Source organism: Abramis brama, assembly GCF_963993115.1.
Source record: "Abramis brama genome assembly, chromosome: 1".
Lineage (NCBI taxonomy): Eukaryota > Metazoa > Chordata > Actinopteri > Cypriniformes > Leuciscidae > Abramis > Abramis brama.
In genome coordinates this window covers 25,681,068-25,694,180 of record NC_139963.1, presented here as the reverse complement: position 1 = coordinate 25,694,180, position 13,113 = coordinate 25,681,068, and the positions used below count along the sequence as shown (strand labels likewise).

At 43.7% G+C, this 13,113-nt stretch overlaps 1 protein-coding gene across 3 annotated transcripts in view; it reads right to left on the bottom strand.

The window, feature by feature from the left end:
- The window catches only part of atp6v0a1a (ATPase H+ transporting V0 subunit a1a), a 34,294-nt gene that overhangs the window by 10,694 nt on the left and 10,487 nt on the right, over window positions 1-13,113 (bottom strand). For all 3 annotated transcript variants that reach the window (XM_084134153.1, XM_084134151.1, XM_084134152.1), the window contains 4 exons: window positions 12,025-12,151; window positions 11,780-11,862; window positions 11,020-11,113; window positions 6,302-6,514 (listed from right to left, as the gene is read on the bottom strand). In XM_084134153.1, coding sequence (XP_083990279.1) covers window positions 6,302-6,514; window positions 11,020-11,113; window positions 11,780-11,862; window positions 12,025-12,151 — 517 coding nt within the window. The remainder of the gene's footprint in view (window positions 1-6,301; window positions 6,515-11,019; window positions 11,114-11,779; window positions 11,863-12,024; window positions 12,152-13,113) is intronic.

Here is a 13,113-nt window from a genome sequence, read left to right as displayed (position 1 = left end):
CTCCGCGCTACCAAGTCTGCTGCACAAGCCATGGGACGGTGTATGGCTTCCACCACTGTTGCTGAGAGGCACTTATGGCTGACGCTCACGGAGATGGCTGATTCCGAGCGCACCGCGTTTCTCGACGCCCCGCTGTCTTCCGCTGGCCTCTTCGGATCTTCTCTCTCCGAGTTCGTAGAGAGATTTACCGAAGCCCAGAAAGCGTCTCAAGCCTTCAAGCACTTCCTCCCGAAGCGCTCTGGTTCTGCAGCGAGTCGTGAAAAACAGACCCCGCGGAGCTCTCAGCCTCAGCCCCCGCCTTCGGCCGCCTCTTCACAGCAGCGACAGCAGCGCAGCTCGAGGTCCCGCTCTCGCTCTAGCAACCGACGCCCCGCTCAGCGCGGGCCGAGGATTGCAGTGAAGCCGGAAGCCCCGAAGAAGTCCTAGCATGCCTAGGAAAGCGCAGGTGTGTGAGTCCCGTTGCGGCCGGTCTCTCACCCAAGCACGCCGCTGTTTCAGCCCCAAGAATTGCGACTGTTCCAGCGTTTTCTGCAAAGCGCAAGCCCGCACAGCTGCCCGCTTGCCTGCACACAAAAGCCGTTTTTACGGCTACCCAGATATATCCCGAAAAGAGTGTATTTTCTGGTGTCCCGGCCACGGCCGATGGTGCTATAAATGTAGTGTCGATGCCCACTCCTCAGTGCCCATCCCTACACACAAGCACAGCCCTACACTTAGGGCTCGCGCACATAAAATCGACTCAGGTCGATTGCGCTTCCAACATAGTAAAAGTGCCCACTTCCCAGTGCCCAAGAACACTATGTCTCACAGATCGCAGGCTCTCTGTAAAAACGGGACCTGTGCGCGCTCGCTCTGCTCAGGCAGGCAGCGCGTCCAAAGCAGTGAATGTGCCCGTTTCCCGCCCACATTTACTAGCGGACAGCATGAGTCCCACGAGACTTTCTCAGCCCTCCCTCACTCAGTTAAGCACTGTAGTAGGGTCGAGGACGAGCGTTCTGCCCGCTGTATTAAGCGCGCTCCCCGCCTCGAATGTCACAGGCGTAACGCCTATGTTATTGCGCCCCGAAGCACCTCTGTCGCACGGCGAACAGAGCGCGCTTCGCATCCAACCCCTAGCCAGCCATGCAGAGGCATCGGCAGCGCTTCCAGGGGTTTCGTCTGGGTGCTAGACATTATAAAGAGAGGCTTCTCGCTACAGTTTTGTCGACGCCCTCCCCGCTTCACAGCGCGCGTCGAAACTACGGTGACTTTAGAAGTAGCACACCTACTTCGCGCCGAAATATCAAAACTGATGAGCAAAGGGGCGATAGAGCATGTATCCCAAGCTCAAAGCGAAGGGGGGCTATACAGCAGATACTTTCTGGTCCCCAAAAAGGACGGTGGTATCAGACCCATACTGGATCTAAGACGGATATTCGCCGAGGAGACTGGTTTATGTCGATAAATCTGAAGGACGCGTATTTTCAAATACAGATAGCGTCACATCACAGGCGATACTTGAGATTCGCCTTCGAGGGTCAGACATACCAGTATACAGTCCTGCCGTTCGGCTTGTCCCTGGCACCTCGTACATTTACGAAGTGCATGGACGCAGCGCTCGCCCCTCTCAGACTCAGAGGCATGCGAGTGCTGAACTATTTGGACGACTGGCTGATCCTAGCTCAATCACGATCACAGCTCGTGGAGCACAGAACCATTTTACTCGACCACCTCGAGAATCTTGGTATCACGGTCAATTGGACAAAGAGTTCGCTGAACCCCAGTCAAGCGATTTCGTTTCTGGGTACCATTCTGGACTCACAGTCTATGACAGCGCGGCTGTCGCCACAGCGCGTGCTGCACATTCAGCGCGCGGCGAGATCCTTCCGCTGCGGCGCGACTACCCCGCTCAGGAAGTTTCAAAGGATGCTGGGTCTCATGGCCTCAGCATCGCCAGTTCTTCAGCTGGGCTTGCTCCGCATGCGCCCTCTGCAGTTCTGGTTGAGAGCGCGAGTACCGCGCGGAGCATGGGTGTCCGGCCGGTTACGTCTCAAGGTCAATCAGAGCTGTGTGGCAGCCCTGATACCTTGGATGGCGGACGACTGGTACCGATCAGGTGTAAGCCTGGGGACTTCCTCGAGAGTGAAGATGGTGTCGGTGGTCAGAACGAGAAAAGCTCCAACATATCAACTGCCTGGAAATGCTGGCAGTGCACAAAGCGCTGACGCGTTTTTGTCCCCAAATCAAGGACCAACACGTCGTAGTCCGTTCGAACAACACGGCCGTGGTGTCCTACATAAATCGCCAGGGCGGTCTCAGATCCAGATCCCTGTATAGGCTGGCGAAACGCCTCCTAACATGGGCTCAGCACAATTTGCGCTCGCTGAGAGCAGTGCATGTGCCTGGGCTCCAGAATGTGGGCCCAGACAGACTGTCCAGGAACAACATTCCCCTGGGCGAATGGTCTCTACACCCACAAACAGTCCGGCTGCTGTGGGAGAGATTCGGCAGAGCGGAGGTGGACCTATTCGCGTCCCGCGAAAACGCTCATTGCCCCGTGTTCTTTTCCAAGAACGACAGCGCGCTGTCCCGGATGTGGCCGCGCTGCCCGCTATACGCTTTTCCCCCCGTCTCCCTCCTGCCTCAGGTGTTAGAGCGGGTCAGGGAAACAAAATGCTCAGTACTGCTTGTAGCACTGTTCTGGAAGAACCAAGCATGGTTTCCAGTCCTGATGCAGTTAGCAGACATCGCTCCATGGCCAGTGCCATTGAGGAAAGATCTCCTCTCGCAGGCCAGGGGCTCGATTTGGCACCCACACCCGGAGTTGTGGTCCCTTCATGTGTGGGCGCTCAACGGATATCCGTTGATCTCGCAGAGGGAGTGATGAATACCATCACTCAGGCTAGAGCACCGTCGACTAGGCGGCTTTATGCCTCGAAGTGGTCGGTTTTCTCCGGCTGGTGTACAGTTCGGGGCCTATCACCCCTCGATTGTGAGGTGACGGAGGTTCTCTCCTTCCTACAGGAGCTGTTGGATAAGGGCAGATCCCCTTCCACGCTCAAAGTTTATGTGGCGGCTATTGCAGCGTTCTCTGGAACAACGCTAGGTCAGTCACTAGGAAGGAACGATTTAGTCATCCGCTTCCTCAGGGGAGCTAGGAGGCTGAATCCTCCCAGACCTCCTTCAGTCCCTATGTGGGACCTTTCTACGGTTTTGACGGCCATGAAAGGTGCCCCTTTCGAGCCTATCCAATCTATTAGCCTCAAACATTTGTCTTTTAAAACAGTGTTTTTGATGGCTCTCGCTTCGGTGAAGCGCATAGGCGACCTGCACGCGCTCTCCGTGAGCCCAGCGTGCTTAGAGTTCTGACCTAATGACTCTAAAGTCATACTCAAACCTAGGCATGGTTATGTGCCAAAATCCCTCAACACGCCGTTTCGGGCTCAGGTTATCTCCCTGTCTGCCCTGCCGGGATCAAGTGAGGAAGGGGACTCAAGTTTTCTTTGCCCCATTAGGGCTTTAAGAGCTTACGTGTCCCGCTCTGCTGTCTTCAGACAGACTGAGCAGCTCTTTGTCTCGTTCAGTGGACGTTCCAAGGGAATGGCTGTTTCGAAACAGAGCCTATCCAGATGGATAGTTGACGCCATAGCGCTGGCTTACACTGTCAAGGGCCTCCAGTGCCCGTTGGGCGTTAGAGCGCACTCCACGAGAGGCGTCGCCTCTTCGTGGGCTTGGTCTAGCGGGATTTCCTTACAGGACATATGTATGGCGGCAGGCTGGGCCTCGCCGTCTACATTTATTAGGTTTTACAACCTAGAGGTCCCCGCCTTGCAGGCTACTATCGGTGTAGTCGAATCAGCTGTCTAACTAGAACACTGAAATCGCATGCGCAGCGCGCTACCGACTGTTTTATGGGCAGAATTGTGTAAGACCCACATTTCCCACATTAGTTCAGGTTCCCCACCCTGTCTATGTGATGTCATATTCGCGTCTGCGGACGCGGCCATATAAGGACGGAGGGATTCCCCTTTTGTCTCTAGACTCTCTCTGTGAGGTCATGTTTTGCGTAGGGAATTAAGGCCCCCCCCCCCCCTTATTCCCAGACTCTCTGTGAGTCTATCTGGTGATTATGCACTGTATACCTGGGTTAGCTTCCAGTGATCGGTGTTTTATCCCAGCACGCACGGCGTTTTACAAGGGGTTCCCGTAGCGTTTTTACAAAAAACGCAGTACGAGAGGACTCTCGTAAGAGAACGTACTCGGTTACTAACGTAACCTCGGTTCTCTCTAGAAGAGGGAACGAGTACTGCGTTCTCTGCCGTGCGTACGGTTCACTCTGGTTCGCTTCGGCGATGAAAATCAAGTGAATCAGCCTTTTCGAGCTCCTTTTATAGAGGTTAGCCACACCCGTCTTGGCGGGAAGTGGCAAGGAGGGCGCGAAGCGCCCTCATTGGCCTGACGTCACTTCAGGCCTCGCTCGATAGGCTTATGCAGTTGCCGCAGAACAGCCAATGAGCGAGCAAGCTGTCTCGCCATAGCTGTGTACTGCTGCAACGCGCTTTACATATATGGAAAATTAAGGATAATTTTTTGCTTCAGTATTTCGTGAAAAAAGAGTTTTTCCCGTAGCGTTTTTACAAAAAACGCAGTACTCGTTCCCTCTTCTAGAGAGAACCGAGGTTACGTTAGTAACCGAGTACGTTTTCTTGCGTGGCTGGATGTTAGACTCATGAACAATAATCACGTTGTTTGCATTCACCAAAATTGATTAGCCGAAATCAAAACGTGGACAGTGAAAGGAAATTACCGTTAGCGCGAGACGAGTCCGGCTTGAAGCGGAAGCGACCAGACGGCAGAGGATGTTCGCAAATCAAACAATGATTTGTCTCAAAACAGTGATTAAAAAAAGCTGTGATTGGATGATGACAGGTGTCGGTGATCATTCTCAAGTGTCGTGGTCAGCACTGCTGCTGTTGCTGTTGTATCAGTCAGTGGTTTATCAGCTTGTCAAAAAACGGGACACGGGAGGTCACGCAAGGGACAAATAAATTAGGCCCAAAATGCGGGACGTCCCGCCTAATTCGGGACAGTTGGCAACCTTAGTGACAGTATCATCCTAAACCAGCAACCCTTCGCTCAACACCATCATCTACAGGCCGATGAGTGTACAGTCACTAAATGTGCACATAAATGAATTTATTTTATACCCCCCCATGGATGAAATTCTACGAAACTTAGCATACCCCCAGAGGATGTCAAGTTAATCATACACATGAAATATGGTGCAGTTCTGAACATCTCAACTGAAGATAGGGGCGATTAAAGCAGAATAATATTGCATTTTCATTTTTTATGGGAAGGGGCGCAAATCACAAATGACTGATTATGGGCTAGGTTGATGTGGGCCCTTAAGACCAACATACCATAAAAATGTCTTCACCCTCGGTGCCACGGTTCAGGTAGTTATTTCGGAAAAACTGCATTTTTTGGGTTTGGGGGGGCCCAGCGCGGGGGGGGGAGTGGCCCCCGGGGACCAAACGAAATTTTTCCGTAAAAGTCTAGTGGGGCTACATGCCCACCAAATTTCATGTCCCCCGGTGTTTCGGTGTCCCTGGTATCGTTGACGAAAAATTCAGTAGATGACAAAAAAAAAAAAAAAAAAAAACTTTGACAATCCCTATATGACCGCTTTCGCTAGCTACGCTACGCATACAGTATAGAGTTCAAACGACAATGACACAGGCCAATTGTAACAGTTACGATGCAGATTTGAGATCAGATATCAAAATAAAATGACACTGAATGTTTTCCTACTGTAAAGGGAATTCAATTATTTTATCAGGCCTCTGTATCAGTGATGTGCTCATTACAGAGAAATTTAAATGTAATGAATTATATCGAGGTAAAGTTATGTTGCAATTTGATTTGGTGGATTCAGTTATACTGGGTTAGGATAAGATGAAGAATAAGATGCCAACCTCCTCTGGCTCAAGATTTCAGGACGTTTATAAAAAATAGGTGTGTAGTCCTGGCCCATTGTTGAGGTTGACCTCACTTTATATGCATAAACTTTTTATGCGTTTTGGCCATTTATTTACACGACAACGCAATGCCTGAAACTTTTGAAAAACAGGTTTCAAAGTACAAGTTTTTGAATATTATTATTATTATTATTATTATTATATCTAAAAAGAAATAGCAACTGAATTTAGGCTAATAGTTTGGGCTCTGTTGTTAACCTTTAATATTATAGTAATGTGCAAGTAAGGGCTACCTATATAGTTTAAAACATAAATGTGTGTGTGTGTGTGTGTGTCCTCACCGTGCCCCGACGGAGCGCAAACTGAATGGAGTCTAGATCTGACACAGGGCACCAGATCTCAGCGATCAGACACTTCTGAGTGACATCGATGTTGCAGAGGTTCAGAGTGTGATAAATGGCTTTCATCTTCCGGACCTTGATGAACCACACTCGAACAGTCTTGGCAGCCGCCTGTAAAACACGCTGCCTGTGATCCTCCGTCTGATTCAGCACCTACAACACAAAGCACACAGGGAGAGGAGGGGTCAAAACAGGAAATGTGAGATCACTGGACCGAGGTGATATAGTCACAATTAGAGCTAAAAGAGCAGTGGTTGGGTTGAATCCTGAATCTCGGTAGGTTGCTGTCTAGTGTCTGACTTTGCATGTCACTCTTTCAAACATCTGATGCAGTGTTTCCCATTAATTGCCTAGACTCTTGCGGCCCAGCATAGTCTAATCTGTGCCACCAGTTTCATAATGAATTAAAAATACTTTTAAACTTCTCATAAGACATAAAAGTTTCTAACGTTGTTTTGCATCATTGCTTTGGGAAAGTATCTGTCAAACGAACTAAAATCAAAAGCGTGATATGACTTTGTGCCTTTATCAAATCGCAAAAGACTGCAATTAAATTTAGTGAGTATATAGCCTGTTTGTGCTGTGTTTCAAAGCGATGATCCAATGTTTTCCACGTCTCAGTGAACTCCATCTCTGCATGTGCTGTAAGTTTAGCTTGCATTTGGGAATGTAGTGGGCACCATTTACACATTATTTATTTATGCATTATGCTGCACAGGTGCAGTTTATATTTCATGATGTATTTTGTCAAAAGAATTTCACATAAGTTCATAAGAAAAGTAAAATTTTGTTTTCTAGAAAGACTATTTATAATAGGTATTAGGTGGAGAAATGTATATTGATCAAAGCGATGTGAATGGGAAAGCCATAATGCTAGAAAAAAGGCCAACCGATTCAACATATATCATCTACAAAACCTCAATGTTGTCAAAAATTGTCTTTTAGAAGGATCCCAGAATAATCTGCTTCACTAAACTCAAATGTCTTATTTAAAGAGACAAGTTCTTCATTGGCCATGATGGAGTCACAAAAGAACAACAGCCTGAAGTATATGAATCAAAAATACAAAAAAAGTATGCATATCAAAAACCCAAATTGGGCTTGGGTGCAGGACAACAAAATAGCAATAAATGAACAAATAAAAATAATGTCCACACACTGAAATTGTAGTTCCAAACAACATATTTGCCAAACAGCGCAACGTTTCGACCAATCAGGTCTTCATCAGGCACAATACCCTTGTGGAGTGAGATGTAACTCTTTATAAGCAATAAAGAGAAATTATTAGAAACACAAACAGTCATGTGATCAAAATGTGTAAATAAATGTAAAAACGTTACTTTACATTTCGATGTAGTGTGTTCCATTAGGCAATCAAAACTTCTACACACACGTGCCGTCTTCATGCCCACTTAAACACTTTGGCCAAATACAGGAAACATGTTAGTGGTCCAGTGCAAAGAACGCAAGTGTGGGGATTCTCACGTTCTGTCTGTCAAACTGTTCTCACGCTCATGAGCTTGTGACCATAAGAGTTATTTTTTTGCCAATCGAACATCAGACCTCAAGCTGTGTTTATTGTTGCATTGAACAAGAAACACAAACAAGTAATTAACCAATGCCACCTCACTAGTAACAAGTGTTATTCACAGCTATTGCAAGAATAGGGGCTTAAGTTTAGTTATTTGTCCATACAGAAAGTATACAAGCCGCTCCTTTTTGCTGTTGTATGAACAGACACACCTGCTGGTAAAGATGTTTATGAATCCCAAACCCTGGTTGTCTGAATATAGCCTATGTATCTTCTATTTAGGTAAAAATAATTTCACAATCATTCAGGAGTGGCCAAGGAAGTGAGCCAGCATCTGGTTGTCATGTTAGACAGATAGAGTGGCAACATTAATGTCCAAATGCACATTCTCGCTCACTTGGGTGCGACATACGCAGTCGCTCACTGTGAAATCAGACACACTCACCAACACTAGAATAACCCACACCCACGCTGGAAAACATGCAGGCTCACCCACTCTGACAAATAAGACAAACTCGCCCACTCTGGGATTTATGTAATCCTCAATAATGTGTCCAGAAGACCTTCTGTCTTTCTTAAACAGTAACAGTAAGAGAAGAGCACAGGGACATTAACAACATTAACGACACACACAAGCATAGTGAGCATTCTCTCACACCTCCGGGACAAACAAGCCCGCTAATAGCTCGAAGTGAGTCAGTGACATGGAACTCGAATGTGCGCTTTGTCCCGGCCCTGTCAGCACTCTTGTGCTTGGACGTGTTCCTTCATTTCTTTTGAAAAGTCAGAGAGCAAACAGATATGTATGTGGGTTTTCAGGGAGTGTGGGATGAGAGTGAATCAATGAATAAGTGTGGCAAACATGAAGAACAAACTCCCTCAGTATGTGGGTATGCACAGACAGGAACGCTCACTATGAGACAGCCGCTGCGAAAGGCACCTCACAGTAGTGACGCGATGCCAGCTTAAGTTTTTGACCCAAATCAGATTTTTGTTGATCGATTTCTGTTGTCACATTTTATAGGTAGCCCCACCTACTGAGAAACCTCAGTAGCCCAAAATCTTACTTCACATAGCTGTATATCAGGTTAGAGGCCATATTAAATTTAACACAGATGAAAACGAGGCTGTGAGGGATGGACTTGCACCGTTTAAAGTCATGTCATTTTCACAATTTTATGGAGTTTTGTCTATTGAAAGATGTTTTTCGTCAGCTGAACAACCGGTATGTTGTTAAACAAAAGTAAAATCCACTGAGCGCACTACTTGTATTTCTCACAGCCTCGCTTTCATTCCTGACAAAATTAAATATGGCTCTACCCTGTTAAGGTCTATTAAAGACCAAATTATGATTGGCTGTGATTTTTTGTTTAACGCAGTATATCGCTTTCAGCAAGTGTTGAAAAATGACATGATGCTAGAAACTTGTATGTGCCACTGTGCAGACATTGAGAAGAAAAAAAAAAAAATCGAACGTGAGAAGTAGGCAGCGGTGATAAACTGCCTTGCCATGTGCTGACGGTCCAAACTGTGTGGGCATCTGTGGGGGCAGGAAGGTATGGGTACTATGTAAATGTGCGAGGACACACTCACCCAAAGTTTTCCTTCCCAAATAAGGCAGAGATTTGAGAAATTCTCTCAAAGACCCAGAGCTGTAACACCATCCAGCAGTCCCCCATTAAACCTAGTAGTAGCCTCTAATGACTCACTGAGGGAGATTCCCTCTGCCCTCGACAGAAAGCGTGTACGCGCTGATGCAGCCAGTGGATATTTCTGTCAAATTAACCTGTGCTTTATTGTAAATCTGTTTGTTTAAACTCAACTCAAGATAATGAATAAATAAATAGAGCAGGAAATTGAAGAAAAAGAGTTTTGAGTCTAATTCATATGTTATTCAAAGAGATGCACAGACCTCCAGGGGGCGCCACAGTGTATATATATATATATATATATATATATATATATATATATATATATATATATATGTATATATGTATATATGTATATATATATGTATATATGTATATATATATATATATATATATATATATGTATATATATATATATATATATATATATATTCCCTCTCATCTCATGGTGACAGTGATCTGTGAAACTGCTAATAGTAGACAAGAAAAAAACAGCTAAATAATCTAACTGAAATGGCAACAAAACTAGAATAGTACTATTGAAGTTGCTGTGTATAAAAGCACCGTCAAATACATAAATGTAATATAAATGAAATGGTCAGATTGCAGTGTTCTGCTGTATTTTAGTGAAATTTGTTAAAAAAAAAGAAAAGACATTAATGTTTTACTTGTAACAAAATCTGCCCTTCTCTATTCTAACCTGTGTTTCTGGGCACACTCTTATCTCATGTAATTCCATTACGCCACTCAGCTGCAGTTTATGAAGCAAATTACATCAATTGATGTACTGTCAAATTATATTCAGTCATATCATATCACTTAAACACCAACATGCATTCATGAGTTTACTGGCTCTGGAAACATGTTTGAATCTTTAAGGCTCTTTCCCTCTGTAAACAGCTGTGTTTTGTTTCACAAGCTCACTTTATAATCCCTGACTTAACCTCTGATCAGAGTGAGGATTTCAGGGACAGAAGGAAATCGTCATAACAGATTTATTGATGTAGCTACCATCATAAAATCATGTGTTTTAATGAGGCCCAAGATCAGGTTAGGGTTTCCACTCAAGATGAAAAAGATTAGAGAGACACACTGATACGAGGACAAAGAGACGTTGGTCAGACCACAAACAGTTGGTCTTGCCATTGTGTTGGTGGCGCTTACATCATTACTATAGCAAACCGACAAAGATACAACGGTTACTGACAATACTGTCTGAAAGAGCAGATCAGATTTCATCATTTGCAAAATGACAGTGCAAACAAGTCAGTCCTGCAAGTAAACTAAATCAGAAAGTGGGCAGAGTGAACAAAGGAACAATTCTAACAGCACTAGACCAGGTCTGGACTCATAAGAACCCTGATCAGTCTTTCACCTCATACAATAAAAATATGAACTTTAGAAAAAAGACTCGGCCAACATCCACTTATTTTAAGAGTGTGTGTGTGTGTGTGTGTGTGTGTGTCCTCACATCTTACCATCTGTAGATCGTCAATTCGAGAGTTGACTCCGGCTGCCATTTCTCTCCTCTCTTGTGGGGTCTCGGGACAGGGGTATAGAGATGCCCGAAACCTAACATAAATATATTAGTAAAAGACTGCATTCGATCTTTATTGTGATTGTGCAGAGTACACAAAAAGACAAAAATACAAGTAAATAACACAATGCAATATGTATGAACATGCAATATTTAGATTTTATGAATTTGTCAAATATTTATCCCAAGTTTGGATTCATTAAGATTTTTTTTTTATCAAAAGGGCCAATAACAAATGATAATGTTGCAAAATATTTCTATTTCAAATATATGTTCTTTTGAACTTTCTATTTATCAAAGAATCCTGAATAAGCAAAACAACTGTTGAGCACCAAATCATCACATTAGAATGATTTCTGAAGGATCATGTGACTGAAGACTGATAATGTAATGATGCTGAAAATTCAGCTTTACCATCACAGGAAAAATTTACTTTTTCAAAATATACTAAAACAGAAAACAATTATTTTAAATTGTAATAATATTTCACAATATTACCATTTTTACTGTGTTTTTGATCGAATAAATGCAGCCTTGGTGAACATAAGAGACTTCTATCACAAAAAAATCTTATTAACCCCAAACTTGAAAAGTATTATAAGGAACAACCTCATGTTTTTAAAATCTCATGTAAATACATTTGTTATTCTGTTTCGGTCACTATATTGTGTGATTTCTTATTGGCAGTGATGCTCTCGTACCCTTCACAAATCTTCTTGACTCTGTTCTTCAGCTGGTCTCCTTGGAAAAAAATGATGAACACCGACTTGTGCACATGGTCTCCCTGAAAAAAAGAGGGGGAAAAAAAAGAGGAAGTTGCTATTAAATATGCAGTTTATTTAACTAATAATCCAAAATGGAAAACTATATTGACAAGAGATTACATTTTTAGCTTGCAAAGTTATCTAAAAGCTATTCATTTTTCTCTCTCACAGGACAAACTTACTGTGGCGGGGTCCTCAAGTGGGTCCTCGATGTCTGCCTGCCGCAGGAAGACGTTTCCACGGCAAACTCTCCACAGCATCCTCTCGAAGGTGGGAATCCTCTCTCTGCCTATCACCCCTGCAACAAACCTGCAACCAGTGTCAAACATGAGTGAATTATATCATTATCCTCCAACAGCAGACATCTGGATAATGAAACTGATATTCAAAACAACAAACATTTGCTGTACTTCAAAAGTTTTAATATTAATCCTTATTTAGAAAATGTTTTGTTTTTTTTAATGAAATTTGGGTGGATTGCACCAATAACAATTAATCTTAAATCTGGATTAAATCTTTAATCTTAAATCTAGAGTTTTATTTAATAATACTGCAACACCAAACTTCTTGTTGCATATGTATAATATATAATCAATTACATTTAAACCAACATTTTAATCTTATAGCCCATTTTATTTTTACAGTAACCCTAGGTTAACTTCAATTCTGTTTTCCATTACTTTAAACCTAGACTGAAACGTCAATCTAGGTTTAAAGTAAAGTTGGAATCTATTCCAACTTTCGTTTCATGCTGATTTTAAACCCTCCTCATGGTGCTTTCCTTTCATTCAGTGCTCGAAATGGAAAAAATATGTTTTATGTTATGTATTAAAGGCATGCCAGGATTATTGATCACAGATCAATGACAAATCCGCTGGCATTGGCAGCAGTTGCATAAGAATGGGTGTTAAATCCCTCTTAATTACTTCAACCTCACTAGCATAAATCTATTAAAAAAACAACCTCCCCCATTGTATTGAAATTTTTGCAGCTAAATCCAGAACAATACGACCATATGACTACCATTTAAACATATGATGCATTTATTATCCATACACCCTTAAACTTAGAGCTGTTAAAAAGAGCTATGGCAAAGAAAAAAATAGGCAGGCAAATCACACACAAAAAAAATCACAAAATGCACAAACCCCATTAACGTCTATGTTTCATCCAAGAATATACATGCATACACTGCCGGCCAAAATTTTTTAAAATTCAGATTTAAATAGGCAAATACTTGAGAGTCTATAACTTGATCATTATTGCTGTGA